Below are 25,049 nucleotides of genomic sequence, written 5' to 3'. Positions count from 1 at the left end.
TTCCTGTAATGCTAACCTCTTCCATATTCCTGTAATTTATGAAAACTAAGAAGTTGATATTGGTATAATACTAGTAATTAAATTACAGACTTTTCCACAAATGATACCTTTTCTGTTCCAGGATTCAATCCATAACGCCACATTCTCTTTATTTGTCGTGGCTGTTGAGTCTCCTGTAATCTGAAATTTCCTTACGCTTTTTTTTATTTATGTACTTTTTCTTTTTTTTGGCTCACCTTGACACTTTTGAAAGTTTGGTATTTTGTAGAATATCCCTCAATTTGTGTTTGTCTGGTATTTTCTCATGATTAGAGTGAAGTTACGAAATGTTGTTGGGAACAATATCACAGGTATCATTGCCCTTCTTCATCACATTGCATCAGGAAGTACACGATGTCCGTGTATCTTATTGTTGGTGAATTGGTTAAGATATTGTGTGCCAGGTAGCTCCACTGTGAAGTTGTTTCTTCTTTCCATACACTGTTTATTGGAAGCAAGTTATTAAGTCCGGTCTACACTAAAGGGGCGGTGAAGTAAACTCTACCTCTTGGAGGGAAGAGTGACAAAGAATTTTTGGATGTACTGTAAAACAACCACTGTAATTAGTAAATATTTCTCAAGGGGGGTAGGGCAGGGGGAAGGTCGTATTCTTCACGGCTATGCAATTATCCTGTTTCTCTGTAAAGAAAATCCTGTTTCCCTTTTATAGTATTCCTCATTGTTTCTTGCCTGCAGCAATTACTTTATTGTGTTAAAGGCCATTTTTTATTTCCCTTTTTTGCTTCTCCAGTTTTTAGTTTTGATTCTTACACAAGGAAGATTTATACCTTCTTCCCCAATTATTTGTTTATTTGTAATCCAGCATGGACTCATGAGTATTTATTTTATTTTGTGGGTTATAATCCAATATTGTCATTATTTTCTGGCTCACATTGTTCCATCTTTGGCCAGTTGGAAGTTGTTTTAGATTGCTGCCTCTATCCTTTTTGACATGCCCCCATTCTTTTGTTTTGTCTTGTTTTTTTAACTGTAAGAGCCTCTTTTAATCTTTGTTTTTTTAATTGCATAATTATGTATGTTTGCATAGTTTTTCATTTATTGTGCAAACCTGTTGGACTTTTCCACTCAGGGTTCACCTTCATCCCCTTTCCACCTTTTCTCTCATTTTCCCTTTTTTATTCTCTATTCTTTTTGCAGTCTTACTTTGTCTAAGTGGGATGCCCCTACATTGATTTTTTTTTTTTTAACATCTTACAGCTGTTTTTGGCTTTTTACCTTTTAATTTCCTGTGAGATTTCTTAAGTTTATACTCAGATATGTCTTCTGATTTTTTTATTTCCAAGAGTGCTTTTCTACTGTTTCTTTTTTATAGCATACTCTTCTCATTGTATGGATGCAGGAGTTTGCTGAAAATCTGAGTTTTCCAGCTAAGTATTTTTTTTAATATTTATGTTTCCTCCAAGGTAATTTTTTTTTTTTTTTTTTGTCTGTACCTTGCTTTTTCCCATGTTATAGGCTTTCCTGAATTGTCCAGTGGTCCTTGGCCTTTATTCAGGTTGATGATGGTGATTGGTAACTATGTTGGAATGAAGGATTAAGGAAGTTTTATGAACTGGTGGCTTTCATTTTAGGCAACTGGGCAGGGATACTGTATTATAATGCAAGATACCTAATTACCAAAATACTGTAATGTACTGTGGGGCAACATTTCTTTCTTTTTTTTTTTTTTAAATTTATTGTTTAATTTACATCCAAGTTAGTTAGCATATGGTGCAACAATGAATTTAGGATGCCCTTTTTACCCATTTAGACCATTTGCCCCCTCCTACAACCCCTCCAGAAACCCTCTGTTTGTTCTCTATATTTAAGAGTCATTTATGTTTTGTGGGGGCACATTTCTGTAGATAAAAATCATCAAATGTTTTGACCCAATTTTTTGATAGTAGGATTAATGATCCATGTACAGCTTCAATTTACTCTTTTATGTTCCATGTTTCCCTCTCACCATTTTGAGTCCAATATTTCTACACAATTCTATAGAAGACAGATTGGCTGTCTTCTAGATATATCTTCTTCCTTAATAATCTGTATTCTAGTCTGCAGAAATTTGATAAAATCAAAACTTATATAGCATTGCATAACACAAGTGAGTTTCACAGGAATTTTTCCTCCTTTGTCTCCTAGCAATGACCCTGTGGGCACTGAATAGCTGTAATACATAGCAAACACCATATACATCCAGCCTGAGAACTGAGAAGAGAGGCCTCTCTACCCTGAGGCCAACTCTGTTTGTAGGTTGTGCTGCAGTAGTGGCAGCAGAGACCTGAAAACCTGAGAAAATACCTGCCGTCTCTGGCCAAAGAAACCCAGAAATGGGGCGGGGCCCTTGGTTTCTATTGAATATGAGGAGGGTCACTATTATTTTACTCCGTTGCTATTTTAATCTGAAGGCCCTGACACTATTGTGTATGTGCAGAATGGTGTAGGATGCCTCAAGAATTCTGGCTTTCTGGCAGGAGGAACCAAGAAGAAGGGATATGAGTTGGAAAGTATGAGGGAAATTTTGGAGAGATCTGTGAAAGGTGATTCCCTAATTTCATGTATGGAACAGAATAAATTCTGGGCTCACCCGTGAGCTGAACATGCACAGAATAGACCCAAAGAACCATAGCAAACGCTTCAAGAAGTGAACTGTCTTATAAACCACTACCTGATTGCCAGAATGTGCTGAGCAGACCTAAACATAAGAAAGTCTTTGAAAATGATTTAATATGGGAACCCGTAAAGAGGGCAAGATAGAACTAGTCTGAAACCAGATAGGTCAGTTGCCTACTAAAACAAAAACTTAACATTCCCCAGAGGATTCTTTAACAGGATGCAAAGTCACCACAACGTAATATCCAAAATGTCTGGGATACAACCCAAAATTATTCAACATACTGTGACTCAAGTAAAGTTGACTTTGTGACTGTGTCAAGATGATCCACGTGTTGGAATTATCAATGACTTTAAAGCAGCTATTATAACCATCATTCGTGGACTAAAGGTAGACATGTTTGAAATAAAAAGAAAGGCAGAACTTTTCAGAAGCAAAATTGAAACTCTAAAAAAGAACTAAATGGTAATTTTGGAACTGAAAAAAAATGCATTATGCAGAGTTAAAAATTCATTATATGTGCTCAACAGCAAATAGAGATAACAGAAGAGTCACTGAAGTTGAAGATAGTTCACTAGAAATTATACAGTGTAAAGAACAGAAAAGAAAAAAGATCAGGGGAAAAACATGAACTAGGTCTCAGGGACTTGTGGAACTTACAAAGTTGGTTGTCATTGGAGTTTCAGAAGGAGAGGAGGAAAAGTGTGATGTAGAAAAATCTTTGACAAAATAATGAACTGAGACTTCAGCCATTATTAGGTGTAAATTATAGATTTAAGATGCCCGTTGAATTCCAAACAGGAATTGACAAGAAATCATGCCCAGATACATGATAATCAATTTGCTAAAAATCAAAGGTAAAGAAAAAATCTGGAAAGGAGTCTGAAAAAATGACACATTATGTATAGAAGAACAGAAATTTGAACGATGAATGATTTCTCTTCAGAGAATATGGAGGCCAGAAAAAGAAAAGAATTGCCAACTCAGCATTTTATATCCAGTGAAAGTATCCTCAATAAGAAAGGCAAAACAAAGGGATTTTCAGATGAAGAAAATCTACGAATTTGTTGTCATGTTTTATGACATTTTATGATCTTTATCTGCTAAATATTTATGATATTTGTCTACTCAAAAAAAATGCTAAAAGTTTTTTAGGCTGAAAGGAAATCATACCAGAGAAATTTAATTAAAAAAAAAAAAAAAGCAAAATAAATGGTAAATACTTGGGTAAATATAGCGGACTATTATTCCTCCGCTTAAATTTTTAAAAAATGTTTGTTTAAAATAAAAATCTTAATACAGGTATATTTCATTGTATGTGAATGTAATATATGTGGTAAATACAGTGTGAAGTGGAGAGGGTAAAGAGTCTATATGGTTGAAACTTCTTTGTTTTACTGTGAAAATCTAGAACTTGGTATATGTGTTATGAAAAGTTAGATATGCATATTGTAATCCCTTTTATCGGCTACTAAAAATACAGAGATTTGGGGGGGCGGTAAGGAGAATAAATTAAAATAGAATGCTAAATAATAAATAACCCAAAAGAAAGGAGAGAAGGGAAAAACAAAAATGAAAAACAGGACAGAAATGGAAAACAGATACCAAAATGATAGACTTAAATATAATCAATAATTATGTATAATACAGACAAAATAGACTTCATAAAACAATGAAAATTACTGGATATGACAAGACATTTCTTAATGATGGAATGGCTCACTTTCCACGTAGGCATAACGATTCTAAATACAATAGGCACTTAACAACAAAGCTCTAAAATCTATGAAGCAAGAACTGATGAAACTAAAAGGAAAAATAGACCAATCGACAATTAGTCTTGTAGAGTTGACACTCTTTTCTTAGTAATTGTTACAAGTAGACAGAAAAGTAGAAAGGATATAGAACATTATCAGTCAAATTGCACTAACTGACATTCATAGAACACTTTAGCCAATTGCAACAGAATATTTTATATATGAGTACATGGAGCATTCTTGAAGATAAATTATGTTCTTTGCCATGATATACACCTTAACAAATTAAAAGAATAGAAATCACACAAAGTATGTTCTCAGATCATAATAGAATTAAACTGTAAGTCAGTAACAAAAATATCTGGGAAACCTCCAAATTTTGGAAACTAACCAACGCATTTCTGACTAACCCTGTGCGTCAAGAGGATATCTCAAAGGATACTACAAAATATTTTCAGTTGAATGAAAATACATATCAAAATTTGTGGGATGTAGGTAAAATAGTACTTGGAGGGAATTTATGGCATTGAATGCTTTTATTAGTAACAAAGAAAGGTTTTAAGTCAATAATTCTTAAATAGAATGAGCTTGTACCTTAAAGAGCTAGAAAACAAATGAATCAAACGCAAAACAGGAAGTTACGAAGCAATAAAGAGGACAAATAAAATTGAAAATAGAAAAATTAATAAAGAAGATCATTCAAACCAAAGCTAAGTTTTCTTTGAAAAGGTAGAATTGAGAAGTCTAGCCACATTGGCCAAGAAAATTTATCAATGCCAGGAATGGAAAAGGGAGATATTATTAGAGCTCCTACAGACAATATAATAGTAAAGGAATGCTATGAATAATTCTACACTCTGAATTAGATGACTAAGGTGAAGTGGATCAACTCCTTAAAAGACACAAATGATCAATACTTGCTCAAGAAGAAATAAATAATATGAATAGCACCATATGTATTAAAGAAATTGAATTTTAACTAAAAACTTTTGACAAAACCCTAGGCTCAGAAAGAAAACCTTATTGGCAAATTCTACTATATTAAGCAATAAATGATACCAATTCTGCAGTCATTTTTAGAAAATAAATGAGGGAACACTCAAGTATTTTATGAGGCCTTCATTCACTTGATACTAACACCAGAGAAAGACATTACTAGTGAAGAAGGAAAAAACTTAACAGACCAGTATCCTTATAAATACAAATGTCAAAATCCTCAACAAAATATTAAACCAAGTCCAGTAATATATTAAAAAGACTAATATATCATGACTCAGTTGTGTTTATTCCAAGAATGAAGGCTGATTGAACATTTCAAAATCAGTCAATGTAATTTACCATATTAACAAGAGAAGGAAAAAAAATCATATGATTACTTAAATACATACACCAAAAGCATTTGGGAAAATCTGCATTTGGTTTGATAAGAACTCTCAGCAAACTTAAGAATTAAAGGTTATATCCTTAACCAGGTAAGGGGTATTTGTTAAAAACTTATAGTTAAGTTTTTACTTAATGATGGAGGACCTAATACCCATAGGATAAGGAACAAGGCAGAGATGTCTGCTTTTTCTTTTTTTTTTTTAATCAATCTTCTTCACCATTGTACTGGAAGTCCTACCCAGTACACTAAAGCAGGAAAAGACATATAGATTGTAATGAAAGAATTAAGTGTCTTTATTTGCAGACACCCTGGTTGTCTATTTAGAAAAACCCTGGTATCTATAAAAAAGGCTGTTCATACAAATAAATTGTTTTTAATACAACACCAAAAGTACAATCCATAAAAGAACTGATAAATTGGACTTGATAAAGACAAAAACTTTTGCTCTGTTAAACATTTTCTTAAGAAAATGAAAACACGAGACACACACTGAGAAAATATTTGGAAAAAAAAACCATATCTGACATGTACTTTCATCTAGAATATATAAGGAATTCTCACAGCTCAACAATTTGTAAACAAAACACCCAGTTTTTAAAAATTGGCAAAGGATTTGGACATTTCACCAAAGAGGATATACATGTGAAAAGCACATGAAAATATTCCACATCACCTGTTATTTGAGGAATGCAAATTAAAATTGCAACAAAATACCAGCACACTTCTGTTAACATGGCTAAAACTAAAGACAAGGACACCAAAATCCTGACAATTAGAAGCATTGGCAAGAATGCCAAGCCATTGGAAAAGCAAAATGGTACAGCATCTTTGCAAACATTTTGGAATTTTCCTATAAAGTTAAACATATATTTAGCAAATACAACCTAGCAATCTACTCTTGAGTATTCACCCCAAAGAAATAAAAACTATGTTCACACAAAAAGCTATGTATATATGTATAGCAGATTTTATTTATAATCACCTTAAATTGGAAATAATCCAAATATTCAACTGGTAAATGGATAAAAAATTGTGTTATATTGTTGGAAGAGGTAATTGAGAGGACTTGACTGCTGGTTGACCTGCAAGCTGAACCTGTGTAATCAGAGGCTTCTCACCTCCCTCCCATGTCCTTGTAATATACATTGTGCCCACTCTTCCCACACTGGGAGCTATTCTAAGGATGTAGCCTTGAGAGAGAGCGGTGTTGAAACCATCTGGACAGTGTATGTCACTGAACCCAGTTAAGACTTCTGTGTAAACTTTTAAGATTTGGCAAGTGGGTACAGAGATCTATTCATCTGAAGGCTATCCAAAACAAGCCTCATAAGTAAGTTCCCTTTCTTGTAAGTTAAAACTTGCACCTACCAATGTGGAATGGTCTGCCTCTTTTGGTTTCTTCTTGCCCTTTGTGTAAAGGGCCAGTTTGTGAACCAACACATATCTATACAAGAGAGTACCACCCTTCAACACAGAGGAATGCATTATTAATATACACAACCACAGGGATAAAATTCAGATGCATTATGTTAAGTGAATGATCCTAGCATCAAAAGCCTACCTATTATATGACTTCATTTATATGACATTATGGAAAAGTAAAAACTATAGAGACAGAGAACAGATTATTGTTTTCTAGGGTGAAAAAGGGTGAAAAAGAGCATTTAACTATAGAAAGGCTTTGTGAAGGAATTTTTGGAAGTGATAGCAACTCTTCCATATGTTTACTTTGTTGATGACTAAATGATTTAATACATTTGTCAAAATTCACAGAGCTATGTACCAAGAATAATTTTACTGTATATAAATTAAAACAAAGTTTTTAAAGTGTGAGACAAAGTCTTATCTTTGAGAAATTAAATTGAAAAAAGGGAGATTTTTTTTTTTTTTTAAGAATCCAAAGCCATTTTCATATGCTTCATACATATGCTTCAATATCATACACTTCTCTTAACTCTTCCAAGGATAATAGGATTTGAGCCAGAGGAACTTCTAAAAAGGATTATGTGCAACCCTGTCATTTTATAAATAAGGACTAACCTGAAGTCTTAGGAGGTTGATTGATTTCTTTACTAAGGCCCAAACTTAGTTCCTTGAGCCAAGTTGAGAGATTCATGATTAATAAGAATAAGCCATGGGAGTAGTAAACAAATTGGGACAGGCAGTAACTAAAATTTCTGGGTCCTTTCAGTGTGCAGGGATTTTTCTAAATGCTTTTTTGCATTCATTTTCTAATTTAATCTTTTGAGCAATAACATAAAATAGGTATCTCTGTTATTCCTAGTTTTAAATGAAGAAACTAAGAATTGGATAGAGAAGTTGCCCAAAGTTCATGGCTAGTGGGTGAAGCAAAATCCAAAAATTTTTATCCTGATCTAGGATCCAATTCATACAAAAAAAGAAAGTAGCATATGTCAAGACCTATAAACAGTTCAGTGTTTGGGAACCATAATATTTGTGACAATAGATTAAACAAAAAAGGTTGGCAGAGGCCAGTTACTGTAGGATGTTATATTATATACTATTTAATTTTTTTTTCCACAGCCATAGGAAATAGGAAACCACTGTAAGTTTCCAGCAGTTAATCAGGTAGTCATCTTTTTATTTTAGACCATTTGGTATTTGTATGGAGGATAAATTCACAGGGAGTAATATTGAGACCAATTATCAAAGACAATTGTTAAGATCCTAAGTAAAACAGAAGTTGTAACAATATATAGGGACCCATTCCAGGAAATGTTTGTGTAATAAAATTGACAGGACATGGTGATTATTAAATGTGAGAAAAGAGATAATTGGTACCAATGATAACTGCTACCAAATGAAATGGAGAATACAGGAGAAGAATAAGTATATTGTAGAATTTTCTACCTCCCTTCACTTCTCTCAGTTTTGTTTCTTATGCTTCAGGGCTCTATTGTTATGTGCATGTATATGTATGATTGCTATATCTTCTTGATGGGAATGAGTTTTATCATAAAGTGTCCTTGTTTGTGGTTACTATTTTTATCATATTGGTCTGTTAAAACAACTATTTCAGCTCTCGTTTGCATGTTATATTTTTTTTCCATCCTTTTACTTTTAGCCCATTCATGCTTGAGTTTAAAGTGAGCCTCTTTTAGACAGCATAATAGTTGGATCATGTTTGTCTTTAATTTATTCTGGCAACCTCTGCCTTTTAATTGGAGCATTAATACATTCATTTGATGGAATTACTGATGAGGGCTTCCACCATTTTGGTATTTGTTTTCTGTATGGTTCTGTCTTTTTTGTTCCTGTATTCCTCTGTTATTGGCATTTGGTGTTAAATAAATAGACCTTGTGTATTATTTTAATGTCATTTCTTTATAATAATGTTAATATATTATTTTCTTAGTGATTGCCTGCTTTGGGGATTACAGTTCACATATTACAATAATCTAGGTGTACAAATCTACTAAAAATAAATTCTTCAAGTTTTTATTAATCTGGGAATATCTGAATTTCTCCTCATTTTTGAAAAATGGTTTTGCTGTATATAGAATTCTTGGTTGACAGGACTTTCCTTGTATCATCTCAGTGCTTTCTGGCCTCTATGAGCTCTGATAAAAAAAAAAAAAAAAATCAGCTGCTATTATTTGATAATCTTTTGTAGGTAATGCATCACTTCTCTTGCTACTTTGTAGATTCTCTTTGTTTTTTACTTTAAGCAGTTTGTGATATGTCTAACTGGTAATCTCTTTCCATTTAACCTATTTGGAGCTTATTGAGTTTCTTAGATGTGTACATTAATGTTTTTCATCAGATGTGGGAAGTTTTCAGGTATCCTTTCTGCATATATTCTCTCTTTATATATCTTGGAACAATGAATCTCTCACTCTTTGTGTGTATGTTGGAGTGCCCTTCAATACTCACCCAGACAGTTGACGACTCTGTTTTAGCGTTCACTTTCTGCTTATGTAGAGCCTCAAAAGTTAAGCACACATGAGAGTTTGGGCCTTCTCAGGCTTTTCCTGAGCAGCTCACAGCTTTCATTTCCATTTTCATTTCATTTCATTTTTTATTTTAGAGAGAGAGAGTGTGTAAGCTGGGGAGGGCAGTAGAAGAAGAGAGAATCTCAAGCAGGCTTCACACTCCACATATAGGACACTGCAGGGCTCGGTCCCACAACCTGAGGACCATGACTTGAGCCGAAATCAAGAGTCAGACCCTCAACCTAAGCCACCCAGGTGCCCCCAGGCTCACGCTTTAAAGTATATATGTGGCCATCTAGATTCCAAGGAAATGACAGAGCTTTTTTTCAAAGCCACTATGGATATTTTATCTCCCAGCTCCTCCTTTTAAGCTTTTTGTTCAGTCTTGTTGTTTGTCCCAAGTGTTAATCCATCGCCTGGGGCATCCATGAAGTTAAAACACTTACCTACAATTGTTTAGACAAACACCTGTTCCTTTCTGGCCCTGAAAAGACTTTTCACATTGGACTACCTCCAGGTCAGGTTCAGTACAATAGTTTTCAAGTGAAGCCCTCCAAAGAACCACTAGACAGATTGGACAGGTCACATAAGGCAATTCCTTGGAAATGAGGTTTTGAAAGAGTTCCAGCTCTCTTCTCCCTCTGGTAGCTAGTGGGCCTTCTGGGGAGTTTAAGATGGAATTAGGGAAGTTAAAATACCATAAAATTTGCTGTTCTAATCAAGATTCAGCCATTTTTTTTAATAAACAATGATGAATTTTGTGATATTTTAAATGATGTAAATGGCTTATCTCAGAGATGTTGAATCCCCAGTTGGGTTTAGAGATCTGGATCTTGATGCCATTGTTCATTTATAGATCACAGTTAAAACTATTAGAGTAGATAAGATTGCTTTAAAAAAGCATTTGTGATAAAAATTGACCATATGATTCCTATATTCAAATAGATAATTGCTGAATGAAGAAACGAAAACTTACTCATAATGCAAATTGATGTCCTTATAAGTCTCAAGTCTCAGCCCATCGCTCAGAACAGCCTTGCAAGCCTATTTTTTTGGGGTCAGATTCCCCCCCCTTTTTTTTTTTTAATGTTTACTTATTTTTGAGAGAGTGAGCATGTGCGAGCAGGGGAGGAGCAGAGAGGGAGACAGAGGATCCAAAGAAGGCTCTGTGCTGACATCAGAGTCCGATGCGGGTCTTAAATTCACAAACCAAACTGTGAGATCGTAACCTGAGTAGAAGTCAGATGCTTAACCGACTTAAGGCACCCAGATGCCCCAGCTTCCACATTATTTTAATAATTATCTAAATCTACTTGGAGCGCCTGGCTATCTTGACCAGTGAAGCATGTGACTTGGTTTCAGGTTGTGAGTTTAAGCCCTGTGTTGAGTGTAGAGATTACTTAACAATAAAATCTTAATAATAGTAATCATCATCTCAGTCTTTTTGAGTCTTATTTCCATTGTCCTTCATACTTAACCTTCCTTTACTCCTAGTTTCTCTAATTTGGGAAGATGTAAGGCACATGACTTATCTGAAATTATTTTTCTTCCCCCTTTTAATTTACTTTTATCTACAGGTAATGACAGAGGAAAAATGAAGGTACTCATGAAAGATTCATTTAGATATTCTAGGCTGGGTAGGTAAAAAAGAGTATCCAGAGGGACCAATAGGTTATAAAGGTGTTGGAGGCGAGGGTTACAGGAGCCAACAGGCCTCCCAGTTTGAATAACTAGCCTTCTTAGAAAAAAATTGAAAAATTGTTTATTTAATGTGGGTTGTAAATAAATGGTGTTATTGTTACTAAGAAATTGTGTATGGTTGACCCTTGAACAGCACAGTTTTGACCTGCTCAGGTCCACTTATATGTGGATTTTTTTTTTTTTATATATAAATACTGTAAAGTACTATAAATATATTTTTCTCTTCCTTATGATATTCTTCATAATGTTTTCTTTCTTCTAGTTTCCTTTTTAAATTTTTTTTTTTTTTTTTTTTTTTTTCAAGGTTTATTTATTTTTGGGACAGAGAGAGACAGAGCATGAACGGGGGAGGGGCAGAGAGAGAGGGAGACACAGAACCGGAAACAGGCTCCAGGCTCTGAGCCATCAGCCCAGAGCCCGATGCGGGGCTCGAACTCACGGACCGCGAGATCGTGACCTGGCTGAAGTCGGAGGCTTAACCGACTGCGCCACCCAGGCGCCCCTCCTTTTTAAATTTTTTAATGTTTATTTATTTTTAAGAGAGAGAGACAACATGAGTGGGGGAGAGGCAGAAAGAGAGGGAAACACAGAATCCGAAGCAGGCTCCAGGGTCTGAGCTGTCAGCACAGAACCCGATGCTGGGCTTGAAGTCATGAACCGTGAGATCATGACCTGAGCCGAAATCAGATGCTTAACTGACTGAGCCACCCAGGCGTCCCTCTAGTTTACTTTATTGTTAGAATACGGTATATAATATTTTTTAACACAAAATATGTGTTAATTGATTATGCTATTGGTAAGGCATCTGATCAACAATAGGTTATTAGTAGTTAAGTCTGGGGCAGTGAAAAGTTACACGCAAATTTTCATTTGTGCAGGTATGGGGGTCGGTGCTCCTAACCCCTCTGTTTTTCAGGGGTCAAACTGTATATGCTACACATGGATATTTGATAAAAGTTATTCATGAGCAAAGGGGTATGTTTTTTACTTAGTTATAACAAATGCCAGACATTTAAAAATGTCCCTGTCGTGTGTTAAATTGTGTGTCTCAGAGGGATATGTTCAAGTCCTAACCTCTGGTGAATGTGACCTTATTTGGAAATAGGTTTTTTTGCAGATTAAATAAAGATGAGGTCATACTACACACAGTGACTAAGATTTAGGACCTAGTGGACCCTAAATCCAATTACTGAGTAATGTCTTTGTAAGAAGGGAAGACGACACAGAGACACTTCCCACGTGAAGACAGAGGGAGAGATTAGAGAGATGCAGCTACAAGCCAGTGAATTCCAAGGATTCCCAGAAGTCACCAAAGCTGGGATAAGGCAAGAAAAAATTCTTCTCTAGAGCCTTTGGTGGGAGCATTGCCCTACTGACACCTTCATTTTCGACTTCTGGCATCCAGAACTTGAGAGAATAGATACCTGTCTTTGGAGCTACCCAGTTTGTATGGGCTTTCTTACAAAAGCCCAGGGAAACTAATACAATCACTTAGTTCCTGAAATTAATTTTAATTTAAATATAAAAAATTAATTTATTTTTTTTCAAGTTTATTTAGTCTGAGAGAGAGTGAGTGAGCGTGCTCCAGAGGGGCAGACAGAGTGAGAGAGAGAGAGAGGGAAAGAAAGAATCCCAAGCAGGCTCCACACTGACAGTGTGGAGCCTGATACAGGGCTCAAACCCATGAACTGTGAGGTTATAACCTGAGCCAAAATCAGGAGTTGGTTGCTTAGCCGACTGAGCCACCCAGACGCCCCTAAAAAACTAATTTTAATTTCTAAATATATTATCAAATGACAAATTTAGAAATAACATTAATTCATAAAGTATGTTTTATGCATTATATTAGCTTAGATTTGAGCGTAACATGTTGAAAACAGATGAAAGGCAGAACTATGATAGCAAGATAATTGGCTCTTGATGGTACTTCGAATAAAGCTTAAAAGAGCTGATTTATTGCATTCATTCACATCTGTGATTTCATTTGACAATCAGGTTTTTTTCTGAGAGAGATTACTGTTGAGAATATTATGCTAAGAAGTAATCTAATGTCGTTTCTAAATATGAATCTTCTACTTAAATCCTTTTAAAAGACTGCCATATTTTAACAATCATGTAATACAACATGGCCTTCTCTTAATAACCTAGGTAAAAGAAGCAATTCTTTTATCTATACTCAGTTAAACCAAAATTGTTTGAGTTATGTTCTTGGTATTTTGTGGTAGAAATAAAATTTGGGGGGCATCTGGGTGGCTCAGTCGGTTAAGCATCTGACCCTTGATTTTGGTTCAGATCATCATCTCAGTTTGTGAGTTAAAGTTCTGCACTGACTTCACACTGACAAGGTACGAAGCCTACTTGGGATTCTCTGTCTCCCTCTCCCCCGCCCCACTCGTTCTCTCTCTCTCCCTCCCTCAAAATAAATAAAGTTTAATAAAAAAGAAATGAAATTTGGAATTTGTCCTTAACATGCTTTGGGTACCTGTAATGAAGATACTTCACAGATTTTGAACCATATAGATCAGCCATCATTTATTTCCTTATTATGCTTTAATTTTTTTCGAGGTTCTGACTTAAGTAACTCTTAGTTTTCTATTGCTGCCATAATAAACTGTCTCAAATTTAACAGCTCAAAAGAACACACATTTATTGTATCACAATTTCTTTAAGTCAGAAGTCTGAGTAGGCTTGGTCTGGGTCCTCCACTTAGTGCCTCACAAAGTCAAACTCGGGTGTCAGCTGGGCTATTCCTTACTGACAGCTGTAGGAGAAAAGCTGCTTCCAAACTCACTGACACTGTCAACCAAATTGTTTTTGCTCTTGAAGGACACAAGTCCCTGTTTCCTTGCTGGCTTTCAGCTGTGGGCTGTTGTTTGTTCCTGGAGGCTGTCCACATTCTTTCTCATACTTTCCATGTGGCACCCTTCACCAATAGCAGGTCAAATCCCTTTCATTTCTAATCTCTCTGATTTTTCCTTCTGCAACTCTGACTCCACCTGAAGAAAACTTAGCTTTTAATAGCTCATGTGATTAGATTGGGCCCGCTCAGTTAAATCAGAATAATCTTCCCGTATTAACCTCTGTTATCTTTGTTACATCCCTTGCCGTGTAATAAAACATATTCATAAGTTCCAAGGGATTAGGGCATGGACACCTTTGGGAGCCATTCCTGCCCGTCATAAGTAATCTAGTATCAAGTTTCAGTTTTTATTTGTACTAACTATAAAAGTATTAATCTCCTAAGAATAATTATAAAATAACAATTATAAATATAAGGAAGATACTGTATTACATTAGTACAGGAACTCTGACTTCCTTGCAATAAAGAGTAATGATAATTTTGGCCAACAATAAGAAACTTAGAAATTGACACCACAGAAAACACTTCTTTGTGGAAAAGGATAGCACAATAAAATGTCATTTCCCTAACATTAGTTTAATTGCGTAGCGTAATTTACTTATTTTGAGATTCTAGCCAACTTTCATTGCTTAAAATTAATTGACACCCACACCAGTTAGAAGTAGACAGACTAAAAGGTCCTCATACAAATGCTGTCACCATGATATCTCACGTATCTTACAGTTTGCACTAGAGTATCTAGGACTTGAATTTCTTAATTGTTACTGATAGCTCCATGTGGTTGCAAATGACTATCTTAAGATAATGGGATGTTAAAATGTCAGAGACTCTCACTTGTTCATTTTTGTATCACTGTTGCTTGGCACATTGTGGATACTGAACAAATATTTGTTGAAAAATGAGTTCACAAACATCACCACAGCTAACAAAGACTTATTAAACAACTACCGTGTACAGGTTGATCACCCATTTGATTCAGGGCTTACTAAATGATCTTGTGTCTTCAAGCCATCACCGCCTGATTTCTTGTGATTATTACTGGCCATTGTTGTTATAAAAGAACAGAGGACTGTAATTGCACTTTGATGGTGTAGCATTAAAAACCCAAACTAGAAATACAGTGCCTTGAATCCTGCTGTGATACTAATAAGTTCTTTGATTTCCCAAGAAGATTAATTAATTTCTGAGCCTCAGCTCACACATTTATAAAATGAAAATGTGAAATAAGATCTTGAAGCTTTAAAATTTGTAAATTATGAATTTTTCTTTTGAAGTAAAATAGGAGACTTGAAATAGAGGAGTTCAAGGTTGATCTTAACCTAACACCCTCATTTAATCATTTTTTGGCCTTTTCTATGTATCAGCATTCAGGAAGAATAAATGTTTTTGAGAATTTTGTCTAAACCATGTACTTATCCTTTCATTTAATTTTTCAAGACTGAAAGAGAAAGTTTAAATGAGATATTGCCAATGTAATTTTTTTAGAAAATAGAAGCAAACGCAAAGATGTGGGGGAATTATCTGATATGGATGGACTTGAACCTATAGATTTTCTATTGGTAAGTCAAAAGCAAGGCCGAGTAAAGAAGTCAGCCAAACTGAATTTCCTTATTATTCAAGTCCTAGTATCAGACTTGGAAAACATTTCTTTCCCTTAAGTAACAAACTTAGAGGAAAGGACTGAAGCTAATAGTTGATCTGTTGTGAACACGACGACACACCACTTAACCACATTTTTTTGTGCCCCATCCATTATACACAGAAGTGAAATGTCTTTTTTCTTTTAAGGTAACATTTAATTTGTTTTTATTCCAAAACAGAGAAGTGGTTAGTTCCTGTGGAGCTATCTTACATCTTAAGGAGAGCATATTTCAGGGTCACTTTGTATACGAGAACCTGACAGCCTTATTCTGTGACACGTACAAATTATTAAATTTGAAACGCAGTATTCGCCTCTCATTTTTGCCTTGTGAAGAAACTCAGTGCACTATTAAATTATTAACTGATTTTATTTGAGGTAGTTCTAAGATAGTTTTTCTGCCTCCAGGCATTATTAAATTTTTTTTTTAACGTTTATTCATCTTTGAGAGACAGAGAGGGACAGATCATGAGTGGGGGAGGGGCAGAGAGAGGGAGACCTAGAATCCGAAGCAGGCTCCAGGCTCCGAGCTGTCAGCACAGAGCCCAACGCGGGGCTTGAACTCAGGAGCCGCGAGATCATGACCTGAGCCAAGGTCAGACACTCAACCGGCTGAGCCATCCAGGTGCCCTTGCCTCTAGGCATTATAATTGAAACAGAGACAGTAGGTAGTAAAGAGTAGACATGAGCCTTGAACTATATATTGTTATACCTGGAAGAGATTTTTGAGATTCTGTTAGAAATCCTCTTACTTTCAACTCGTCTGGATGGCTCAGTCAGTTGAGCGCCCAACTTCGGCTCAGGTCATGATCTCACGGTTCTGGATTTTGAGCCCTGCATCAGACTCACTGTCTGCCCGGATCCTGCTTTGGATCCTCTGTCCTCTCTCTCTGCTCCCCAAAATAAATAAACATTCAAAAAAAAAAAGAAAGAAAGAAATCCTCATTTCGTAAATGGGGAAACTGAGGCACAGAGTGGCTCTTTAACTTGCTTCAGCTTTTACTTCCAGTTCTTAGCAGAACCAAGACTTTAACTCAACTCATTGATTCCTAGTCACATGCTCTTTTTCCTGTTCTGCGCTGCTTGTTTGATAGCGCTTTAAAATAAAACAGAATGAAGGTATTTTGCATCTGGTCAAAAGTTAAACAAAAGTATGGTATGACCAGAAGAGAAATTATTTAACATTATTATTTCATTTAAATAAAGTATGTATTTGGGGCGCCTGGGTGGCTCAGTCGGTTAAGTGTCCCGACTTCGGCTCAGGTCATGATCTCGCAGTCTGTGAGTTCAAGCCCCGCGTCGGGCTCTGTGCTGACAACTCAGAGCCTGGAGCCTCTTTCAGATTCTGTGTCACCCTCTCTCTCTGACCCTCTCCCATTCATGCTCTGTCTCTCTCTCTCTCTCAAAAATAAATAAAGGTTAAAAAAAATTAAAATAAATAAATAAATAAATAATGTATGACTTCATTCACTGTTTTTTTGTTTAGGTGAAAAGAGGTTTGAATGCCCGGAATGTTCTAAAAGGTTTATGCGGAGTGATCATCTCTCCAAACATGTCAAAACGCACCAGAATAAGAAAGGTGGTGGGACAGCTCTTGCCATTGTTACCTCGGGAGAACTGGACTCATCTGTTACAGAGGTGCTTGGCTCCCCAAGAATTGTCACAGTTGCAGCCATTTCTCAAGATTCAAACCCAGCAACTCCCAATGTTTCAACCAACATGGAAGAATTCTGAAAAGTTATTTATAACAGAGACCTCTAGTGCTGCACTTAAGTTTACACACCTTTGAAAATCTGGAAATGGGCTGGTCAAGTGGATTACAGAGTAGGAAATCAATCATGTTTTCATTCTTGGCTTCTTTATATATTCCAAGATTTGGGGTCAACATGTGAAGTGTTGAATTTTTAGAAATACAAAAAGCAAACTGATGTACTGGTAACAGAAAAGTATTTCCTCCATACTATAAGTTGTAGCCATTTGGAAATATATCACATAATCTTTAAACTGAATTTTCCCCTCTCTTAACATCATGTGTTAACATGTTTAAAAAGACAGACCTCAGTAGTTTGCAGGCTGGACCTTAAGTGGACTTGTTTTCTTTGGAAGTACTTTGTTATAAATTCAGTCAGTAATAATTTTATGTAGATTTTTTTTCTATAGCACAGAAAACAGTTAACTGATGATAGGGATAATATTTTATTTCCTTAGCTTGTTTTTTGGAAAATCAACCGAAAATAGTTTTGGCCGTCTTTTCTAAATGTTAGAAATTCTTCAACAGTTGAATTAGGTAAGTTCCACAAAAGTAATCTGAGATGCATCTCAGATCTTTATTACCACTACATTATAGTAGTGTGTATGCAGACAATCAGTGAAGTCCAATTACTTTCTCCATTTGGAGACACAAGAGGAACTTAGAGCTAAACTTTAGGTTAAATTTTAGATTGAAACCTTAGGAAAATACTGGGGTGGGGAGGGTGGTTAAAACAAACTCCTAATAGTTTCAGGAAAATAAAATGAGGCAACCTAACATATGTAAGTTTTGAAGTTAGGATTGATGATATTCCTAACCCTAGGTTGAACCACAAAATTCATTTTAAATGTTTATATTGGAAATATTTGCCTAGAGTATAAATCATTCTGTAGTTTCATATTCTGTAAATATGAGTTATGTTGACAATGTGCAGAATTCTTTATGCTTTGACTTGGTAGCCAAAGAAAGAATTATCACACTTTTTTTTTTTTAAGGCCAGCAGAAAATTATCTTTTAACTACGTTACAATTTCCGTTTTTCTCTCTACTAATATTTTGCCAACCCCATTTTATTTCTAGTACTGTGTTAGAAGGCTGGTTACGAATTTATAACATAGAAATATCTTTATGTTATGCCAATAACTGAATTTTCCCTAAAGAGACAGCCTAACAGATATATAATGATGTGATACTATGAAGCACGTTATTTTTTAAAAATCAGAATAACTTTCAAATAAATGACTAAGGAAAACAATTATATTTTATTGTTTATGCAAGGATCTTCTAGGAAAGGTGGCCAAAAGTCTCCTATGAAACAAATTTGGATTATACCAACAGTTTAAGTATTAGTAAGATATTTCTCACTTTAAAAATGTATTTACCTGGAAACATAATGGAATTGGAATTGACCATTTGAAAACTAAAACTTTTAACTGCCTGGTTTATTAACATTATTAGTTTGGGGACCGTTTGAATAAAGGTACGTGTTTTCTTGTGCATTTCTCTATTATTTCAGGAAAAGTACTACTCCTGCGAATTCTCTTCCAGAATCGTGGTGTTTCTTGTCTTTTGGATGAAGGAGAAATACTGTAGCGATCACTGTTTACACTGTGCACACTTCGGGCCAGCCCTTTGTAGCGCTCTGTAAAGCTGGAGGCCTTTTGTGCTTTCAGTTTGTATAAAAAAGCTTTGAGATTAAAGGAAAAAAAAATTTTTACACTGTGGTTATAAATTTCAAGTTTCTTAAAGCTTTTGTAGACTTGTAACAAAGTCTTTAAATTTTAGTTGGATTTTGTAAATTGTTTTGTATATTTTATTTAATGTACTCTTAACAACTGATGTATCTGGCTTTAAAACATCAGAATCAGTTTGTTGTTTTGTTTGGTACAGAGGAGCATTTGGTCGTGTGAATTTTAATTTTATTATATAGGAGCTGAAACATCAAATATATATTTTATCTATCATTATGCTACACAATCAGTGCTATAAATTTTTTTATGCAAAGAAACTTTCCTAATGTTTGAATCATGTTTCCTCAAAGTGACACTTTTCGTTGTTGTTAATACCAAGTATGAGCTCTCTGCACCGTTATTCCATGAACCGGTTTTAATGCATACCTGTGTATGCTCATCAGAAATGGAAGTTATTTTTTAATCAACAATGAGGCCTATTATAAATTTAACAAACTGAATCTGGATAGCTTTATAGCATATAAAATACATTAATTTGTGTTAGCAGGTGCACATTTCACCACTGAAATGAGAACTATTTTGACAGTCTGTTCTGCATACCATTCTGAATCCACTTTTCTGTCTTATAAGAATCGTAAATTTCAATGTCCTTTATTTGACTCAGTGGGATATAGCTGTTATAAGTAATAGGGCACAGATGTGCAGTAGAGTCATATTTAATGGCATTTCACTGTTCATTCCCTTTGCCACCGTTATAAAACTTTTCTTTATTGTAATTATCAGTGCAAAGCTATGTATTTATCATGGTAGAACTCCAGTGTTAGAATAGTTTTTTCTTACAGTATACTTTCTTTGGTTAGGTTTGTGTATGTGTTGCTGATTACATTAGAACTTGATGTTAAGTCATTATTTATCACACTCTCATGAGAGCAGTAATAAAAGTGTGTAATCTAGGAGAAAAAGTTAATTTGTCAAACTTAGATAAGCATGATGTTTAGGTCCTATTTTTCAATTTTATAACTGTTTTATTGCAACAATATTTGTATTTAAGTCTTCATTTTAATGCCTTGTGGTGTTTTTTTATGCATGTCACTAAGTTGTCATCCCACATAAATTGATGTGCAGCATAGGGTATTAAATCTACATAATGATTTTAAAACAGAAATAGTTGATGGTAAAATGTAAATGTTTTGCAAAAATTCCTTATAAAAAGTTTTGTAGTAACATTTCACTTGTAAATTTTTTTTGTAAAAAAAAAAAAAGAAAATGAAAAAAAAAAAGATGAATCCAGAAAAAAACCTGTTTCCCATATCCTAGAATTTAGACAATTATTCTGCCAGCAAAGCCTCTGGGGCTGTAATTGACATTTTTACAGTGCTGATTTGTATAAAATTTGTTTTTTGTGGATTTGGAAATAAAATCATGTACAAGTTGTTGCCTGCAATAACAATTGCAAGTAACCTATTAAAAATTCCCTTGAGTTTAACATGTTTCTTCATTTAATTATGTATACTATAAAGCAGCAATAAATTATTTGAAGTATCAACCTTCTTATCACGGTGAACACTGGGAAGTAAATGCTTCTCACTAGAAAACGTATTGGCAACTCTTCATAATTCCTGGTATAAGATCTGGTCACCATTTCTCTGAACATACTGCCAGAGAACACCGATGCAGATTTCATGTTAATTTGTAGCCATTGCCCTAGACATTTATGGAAATTAAAATTTGATTTAGGACATTTTTTACTTAAATGTTTTTAAAGCAGTAAATGTTAGGAAATTGTAGGAAGAGCTAAAAATGAACACATAATTAAAATACTATTTAAGCTCACAGAAATACTAAGAAGCAGAGTATGCCACATAAATGCCACAAAATCTGTAAGCAAAAGCTGTTGTCTTTTCCTCCGGGGAGAGCCCTACAGATCTCATAAAGAACCTTACTAACATGATGAATACATTATTGTAACAACTTCACTTATCAGATTTCCAAGCTCAGGCCAGATTAGATGATATGATGATATGGCCAAGTGAGGGGCAGGAGCTGGGGACGGGGGGGGGGGGGGGGGGGGGGGGGGGGGGGGGGGGGGGGGGGGGTTAGGCAGCAGGGGAAGTCCCCTGGCTCACTGACCAAAGACTCCAGAAAGAGTCTTTTTACATCTAGTAATCCGGAGCTAGCTCTATAGGTTGCCTTGTACAGGAGAGCCCAAAGGTAAAGGTATGTTTATGTTACAGCTCAGTGTAGTGTAATATCTGTGTGTTCATAACAATAACTGAATCAAGAAACGATTAAATTTGTGCTATTATGCCAAACAAGACCAGTTACAGAATAAATTGTTCAAGAAATTTGTGTCAAATTAAAGATGATAAAATTACCAGAAAAAGTCACATTTGGAAGCCTCAGGATGATACTGCATAAAAGAAATGATTGTGAAATTGGAACATTAAAAATTTTTTTTTTTTTTTTAATTTTTAGTATGATAATACCAGTTTGATTCTTGGGACTTCTTGGGACTTCAACCACATAACTATGAACAAGACTGAATGGAAGAAAATCGAAAGTAATGTTTTTTACTTTATCATAGATTATTGATGTAAAACATTTGGGGTAATGAGCAGGGAAAGGTGAAGCGGTGCTGGGAGCAAGACTAATATAGTGTGGTTCACAGTGCTGTTGGTGAGGATGATTTCAAGTCCAGAAGAAAGGATCGCGTGTTGAGTATTTTTATTTAAAAATTTAGATGCTTAACGGATGCAAGAACTTAAGGTATGTGCAAGAAGCACAAAATACTTTATTCAATATATCTGAATCATGTGTTAACTGTATTTATTGCCCAAGCAATAATAACTTTACTGTGCACACAACCAACTTGTAATTGTGTCACAGGATTTTTAAGGTACTGTATTTTGGTTCTTTGCAGAGTAGCTAATTAGCATAGGCCTCCAGCTGTGTTCCTCCTAGCAGCAGGTGGCAATCAAATCATTTATTTGTGGATACCTGAGAGTAATCTCAAGTACAAATAGAAGGAGGGGAGAAGAGAGGAAGGAAGACAGATCTTGAAAACCTTTATTTTTGTCTGAGCTAATAGTTTGGATAATGCTGGGATAATTTCTCCTGGAAGAAAAAAAATGTTCCAATTAATAGGGTTATTACTAGATTTTAGAATTTTAATTATACTCCAAGTTTTCATGTATTTAAACACAAAAAACAATGCTGCTTATAATACTTTGGCCCAGAAAAGCAATTTATGTTTGCATGTACATAGAGTGCAACTGTTTATAGTAAGGATTTGAATTAGTACATTTATTAGACCATAGTGACATAAAACCTGTTCTCTTTAAACAGAAAAGGCATTTTTATGCTAAATCATGTATCACTATCCGGCCTACAATTAAGTGCAGATACTGAAGCCTTAAGTACATTGTGCATTTCCTAGAGAAGTCAACCAGGAAAATTGGGTGAAAGTCAAGCAAAGTTTTCACATAAGCTTGTTTTGAAATATTTCATAAAAACAAAAATACCATAATAAAAAATTTAATTCAAGGAAACAATAGATGTGTTTCCCCCAATTACCAATACTCCCCTTGCATAACTGGCACCGTTTAAAATTTTTGCTCAATGTAAACACAATCCATAGAGGTTTTTTTTCCTAGATCTTAATGAAATTAACATTTTTAAAGATATATGCTATGTGTAGCATTGTAGATATATATCAGCATAACATTTGGGGTGGGTTAAGAAGTTCAAACTTCAAAATAAAACTTTTGTTTCTAAAGCTGTTTAAACAAAAAGAAGAATCCGTAAGAAATTACAGATAGGCCTAAATGTACACACTTGGCCTAAAATAAATGCTCTGAAGATTTGTACCAACAGTTTCCATGAAATTGCATTTTTACCTATCCTCCTCCCCACCCCCCCATTTCGGGACCTGAATTTGCTATAAAACTTAACAGTGGCAAAGGGTAAGAGGTTAAATTTTGATTCTCCACTCATTGAACAGATACTGTTTACTTGGTGCCAGGCACAAATCTGGGTATCAGAGATCAATCGAGAACAACCGAAAGCCCTATCCCTGCCCTTATAGAGGTCACACGTATTACAGAGTGGGGAGGACAAGCAGAAAAAAGGTGATGAGTGCTAAGGCTGCGATTGTCCAGAGAGCCTTTCCGAGTGATACCTGAGCAAAACTTGAAATGAGGAAACGAGCCTTGCCAATCAGTATCTGAGGAAAAGTTGGAGGAAGAGGAATCCAACAAGAGGGATGAGCCTGAAGGTTGGATTGTAGCTAAAGCATGACAGTCTAGAGAAGTCAAAAAGGCAGCAGGAGAGAGGTAAGGTAGCAGAACAGCAACATCCTGTAGACCCTGTAATCTTCACCACTGGAGTGGAAAAGCCCGGTGATGGTGACAGTGGGGCGGGTTGATCTCCCTGGTAACAGCAAAGCCCTGTGATGCAGAGATCACCAACTAGGAGGCAGAGGACTGTGGGCTTCATTCCTGGTTTGGCCACTTAATTAACGCACAACCTTGGGCAAATTAACTGTCTTGCATCCTCTTTTCCTCTTTGGCACAGTGAGGATAATGCCTCACAGGTCTGTTAAGAGGACCAAGTAAGATATCTCTACCAAGGGGCACCTGGGCGGCTCCGTCGGTTAAAGCGTCCAGCTTCATCAGACAGCACAGAGCCTGCTTGGGATTCTCTCTCTTCCTTTCCCTCTGCCCTCCCTCTACCCCACTCTGCCCCTTTCCAGCTTGTGCTCTCAGAATAAACAAACCTAAAAAAAAAAAAAAAAAAGATAAATCTCCCAAGCTTCTGATACAGTTTTCAGTAGAAGTTATTGTTAATTATAAGTTAATCCAAAAGGTGTGGGGGGAAGAGCATGGAATATTTCCTAGTTGGACCAATGCTGAAAAGCTGAAAAGCTTTGGAAGTGGACAGTGCATTGAAAAGTTAATTCTCAATCTCCCAAAGAGGAAAAAGGGAGAAATTCAGTAGGAATTGCTTGATTCAATTGCGTGTTTTCCTCAAACTGCTTATGAGCCAGTTTGGGGTGCTCTATCTCAAAATTAGAGGATAGTCGTCTTTTCCCAATGCTATTCAACAAAATGAAAGTTTCAAATCAGTTATATCCTAATTTTAAAATGTTCGTTCCAACTACAATTTGCCTACCTCGAAGTGATAGCTGACAACCAAACAAGTGAACGAGAAGCAAACCAATTGGTGAAAAACAAAAACAGCTGCTCATGTGTTCAACAACTTTTTTGTAGACATGAATGGAAAGTTTTCTATATTTAAAATCATTTCCTACATTTATTAAATAGACAAAATGAATCTGAGCCCTCAGGGCAAAAGCACTCCTATGTTTTCCAGCTTCCTATCAACTTATAGCCACAAAAAAGAAAATGTGCAATTTGATTTCCAAAGGTTTTCTTACTCTAAACAAGCTACCTTTCAGTCTCTCAGAAAAAGAATTTATGAGCTCCAAGCTACTTTCACATAGCTGTTCTGATTTCTTTGTGGAATTAGGATATAAATAAATGCATTGTCCAAACTGGCTTAGTGTCCTGCCATCCTCAGGGGCACCTCTGGCTACTTCCTGCTCTCCACTTCCGGCCACCTTGTCCTTAGTGTCTTACCTTGGCTTCCAGATCCTGTTCTT

The 25,049-nt window shown here is 35.5% G+C and overlaps 1 protein-coding gene across 4 annotated transcripts in view; it reads left to right on the top strand.

Annotated features, from left to right (window-relative positions):
- SP4 (Sp4 transcription factor) overlaps nucleotides 1-20,876 on the top strand; it is an 83,432-nt gene extending 62,556 nt beyond the window's left edge. For 2 of the 4 annotated variants that reach the window (XM_086694589.1, XM_086694576.1), the window contains one exon: nucleotides 17,437-20,876. In XM_086694589.1, coding sequence (XP_086550715.1) covers nucleotides 17,437-17,739 — 303 coding nt within the window. In that variant the 3' untranslated portion in view covers nucleotides 17,740-20,876. Of the gene's footprint in view, nucleotides 1-1,515; nucleotides 11,953-17,436 lie in introns of those variants that run through there. The other 2 variants (XM_086694597.1, XM_086694582.1) reach the window with 2 other exon arrangements.
- The last annotated feature ends 4,173 nt before the right edge of the window (nucleotides 20,877-25,049 follow it).

This window comes from Puma concolor, chromosome A2 (genome assembly GCF_028749965.1).
Source record: "Puma concolor isolate L17-30 chromosome A2, mPumCon1.1.hap2, whole genome shotgun sequence".
In the NCBI taxonomy this organism is placed as follows: Eukaryota; Metazoa; Chordata; class Mammalia; order Carnivora; family Felidae; genus Puma; species Puma concolor.
This window is presented reverse-complemented; position numbering and strand designations above follow the sequence as displayed.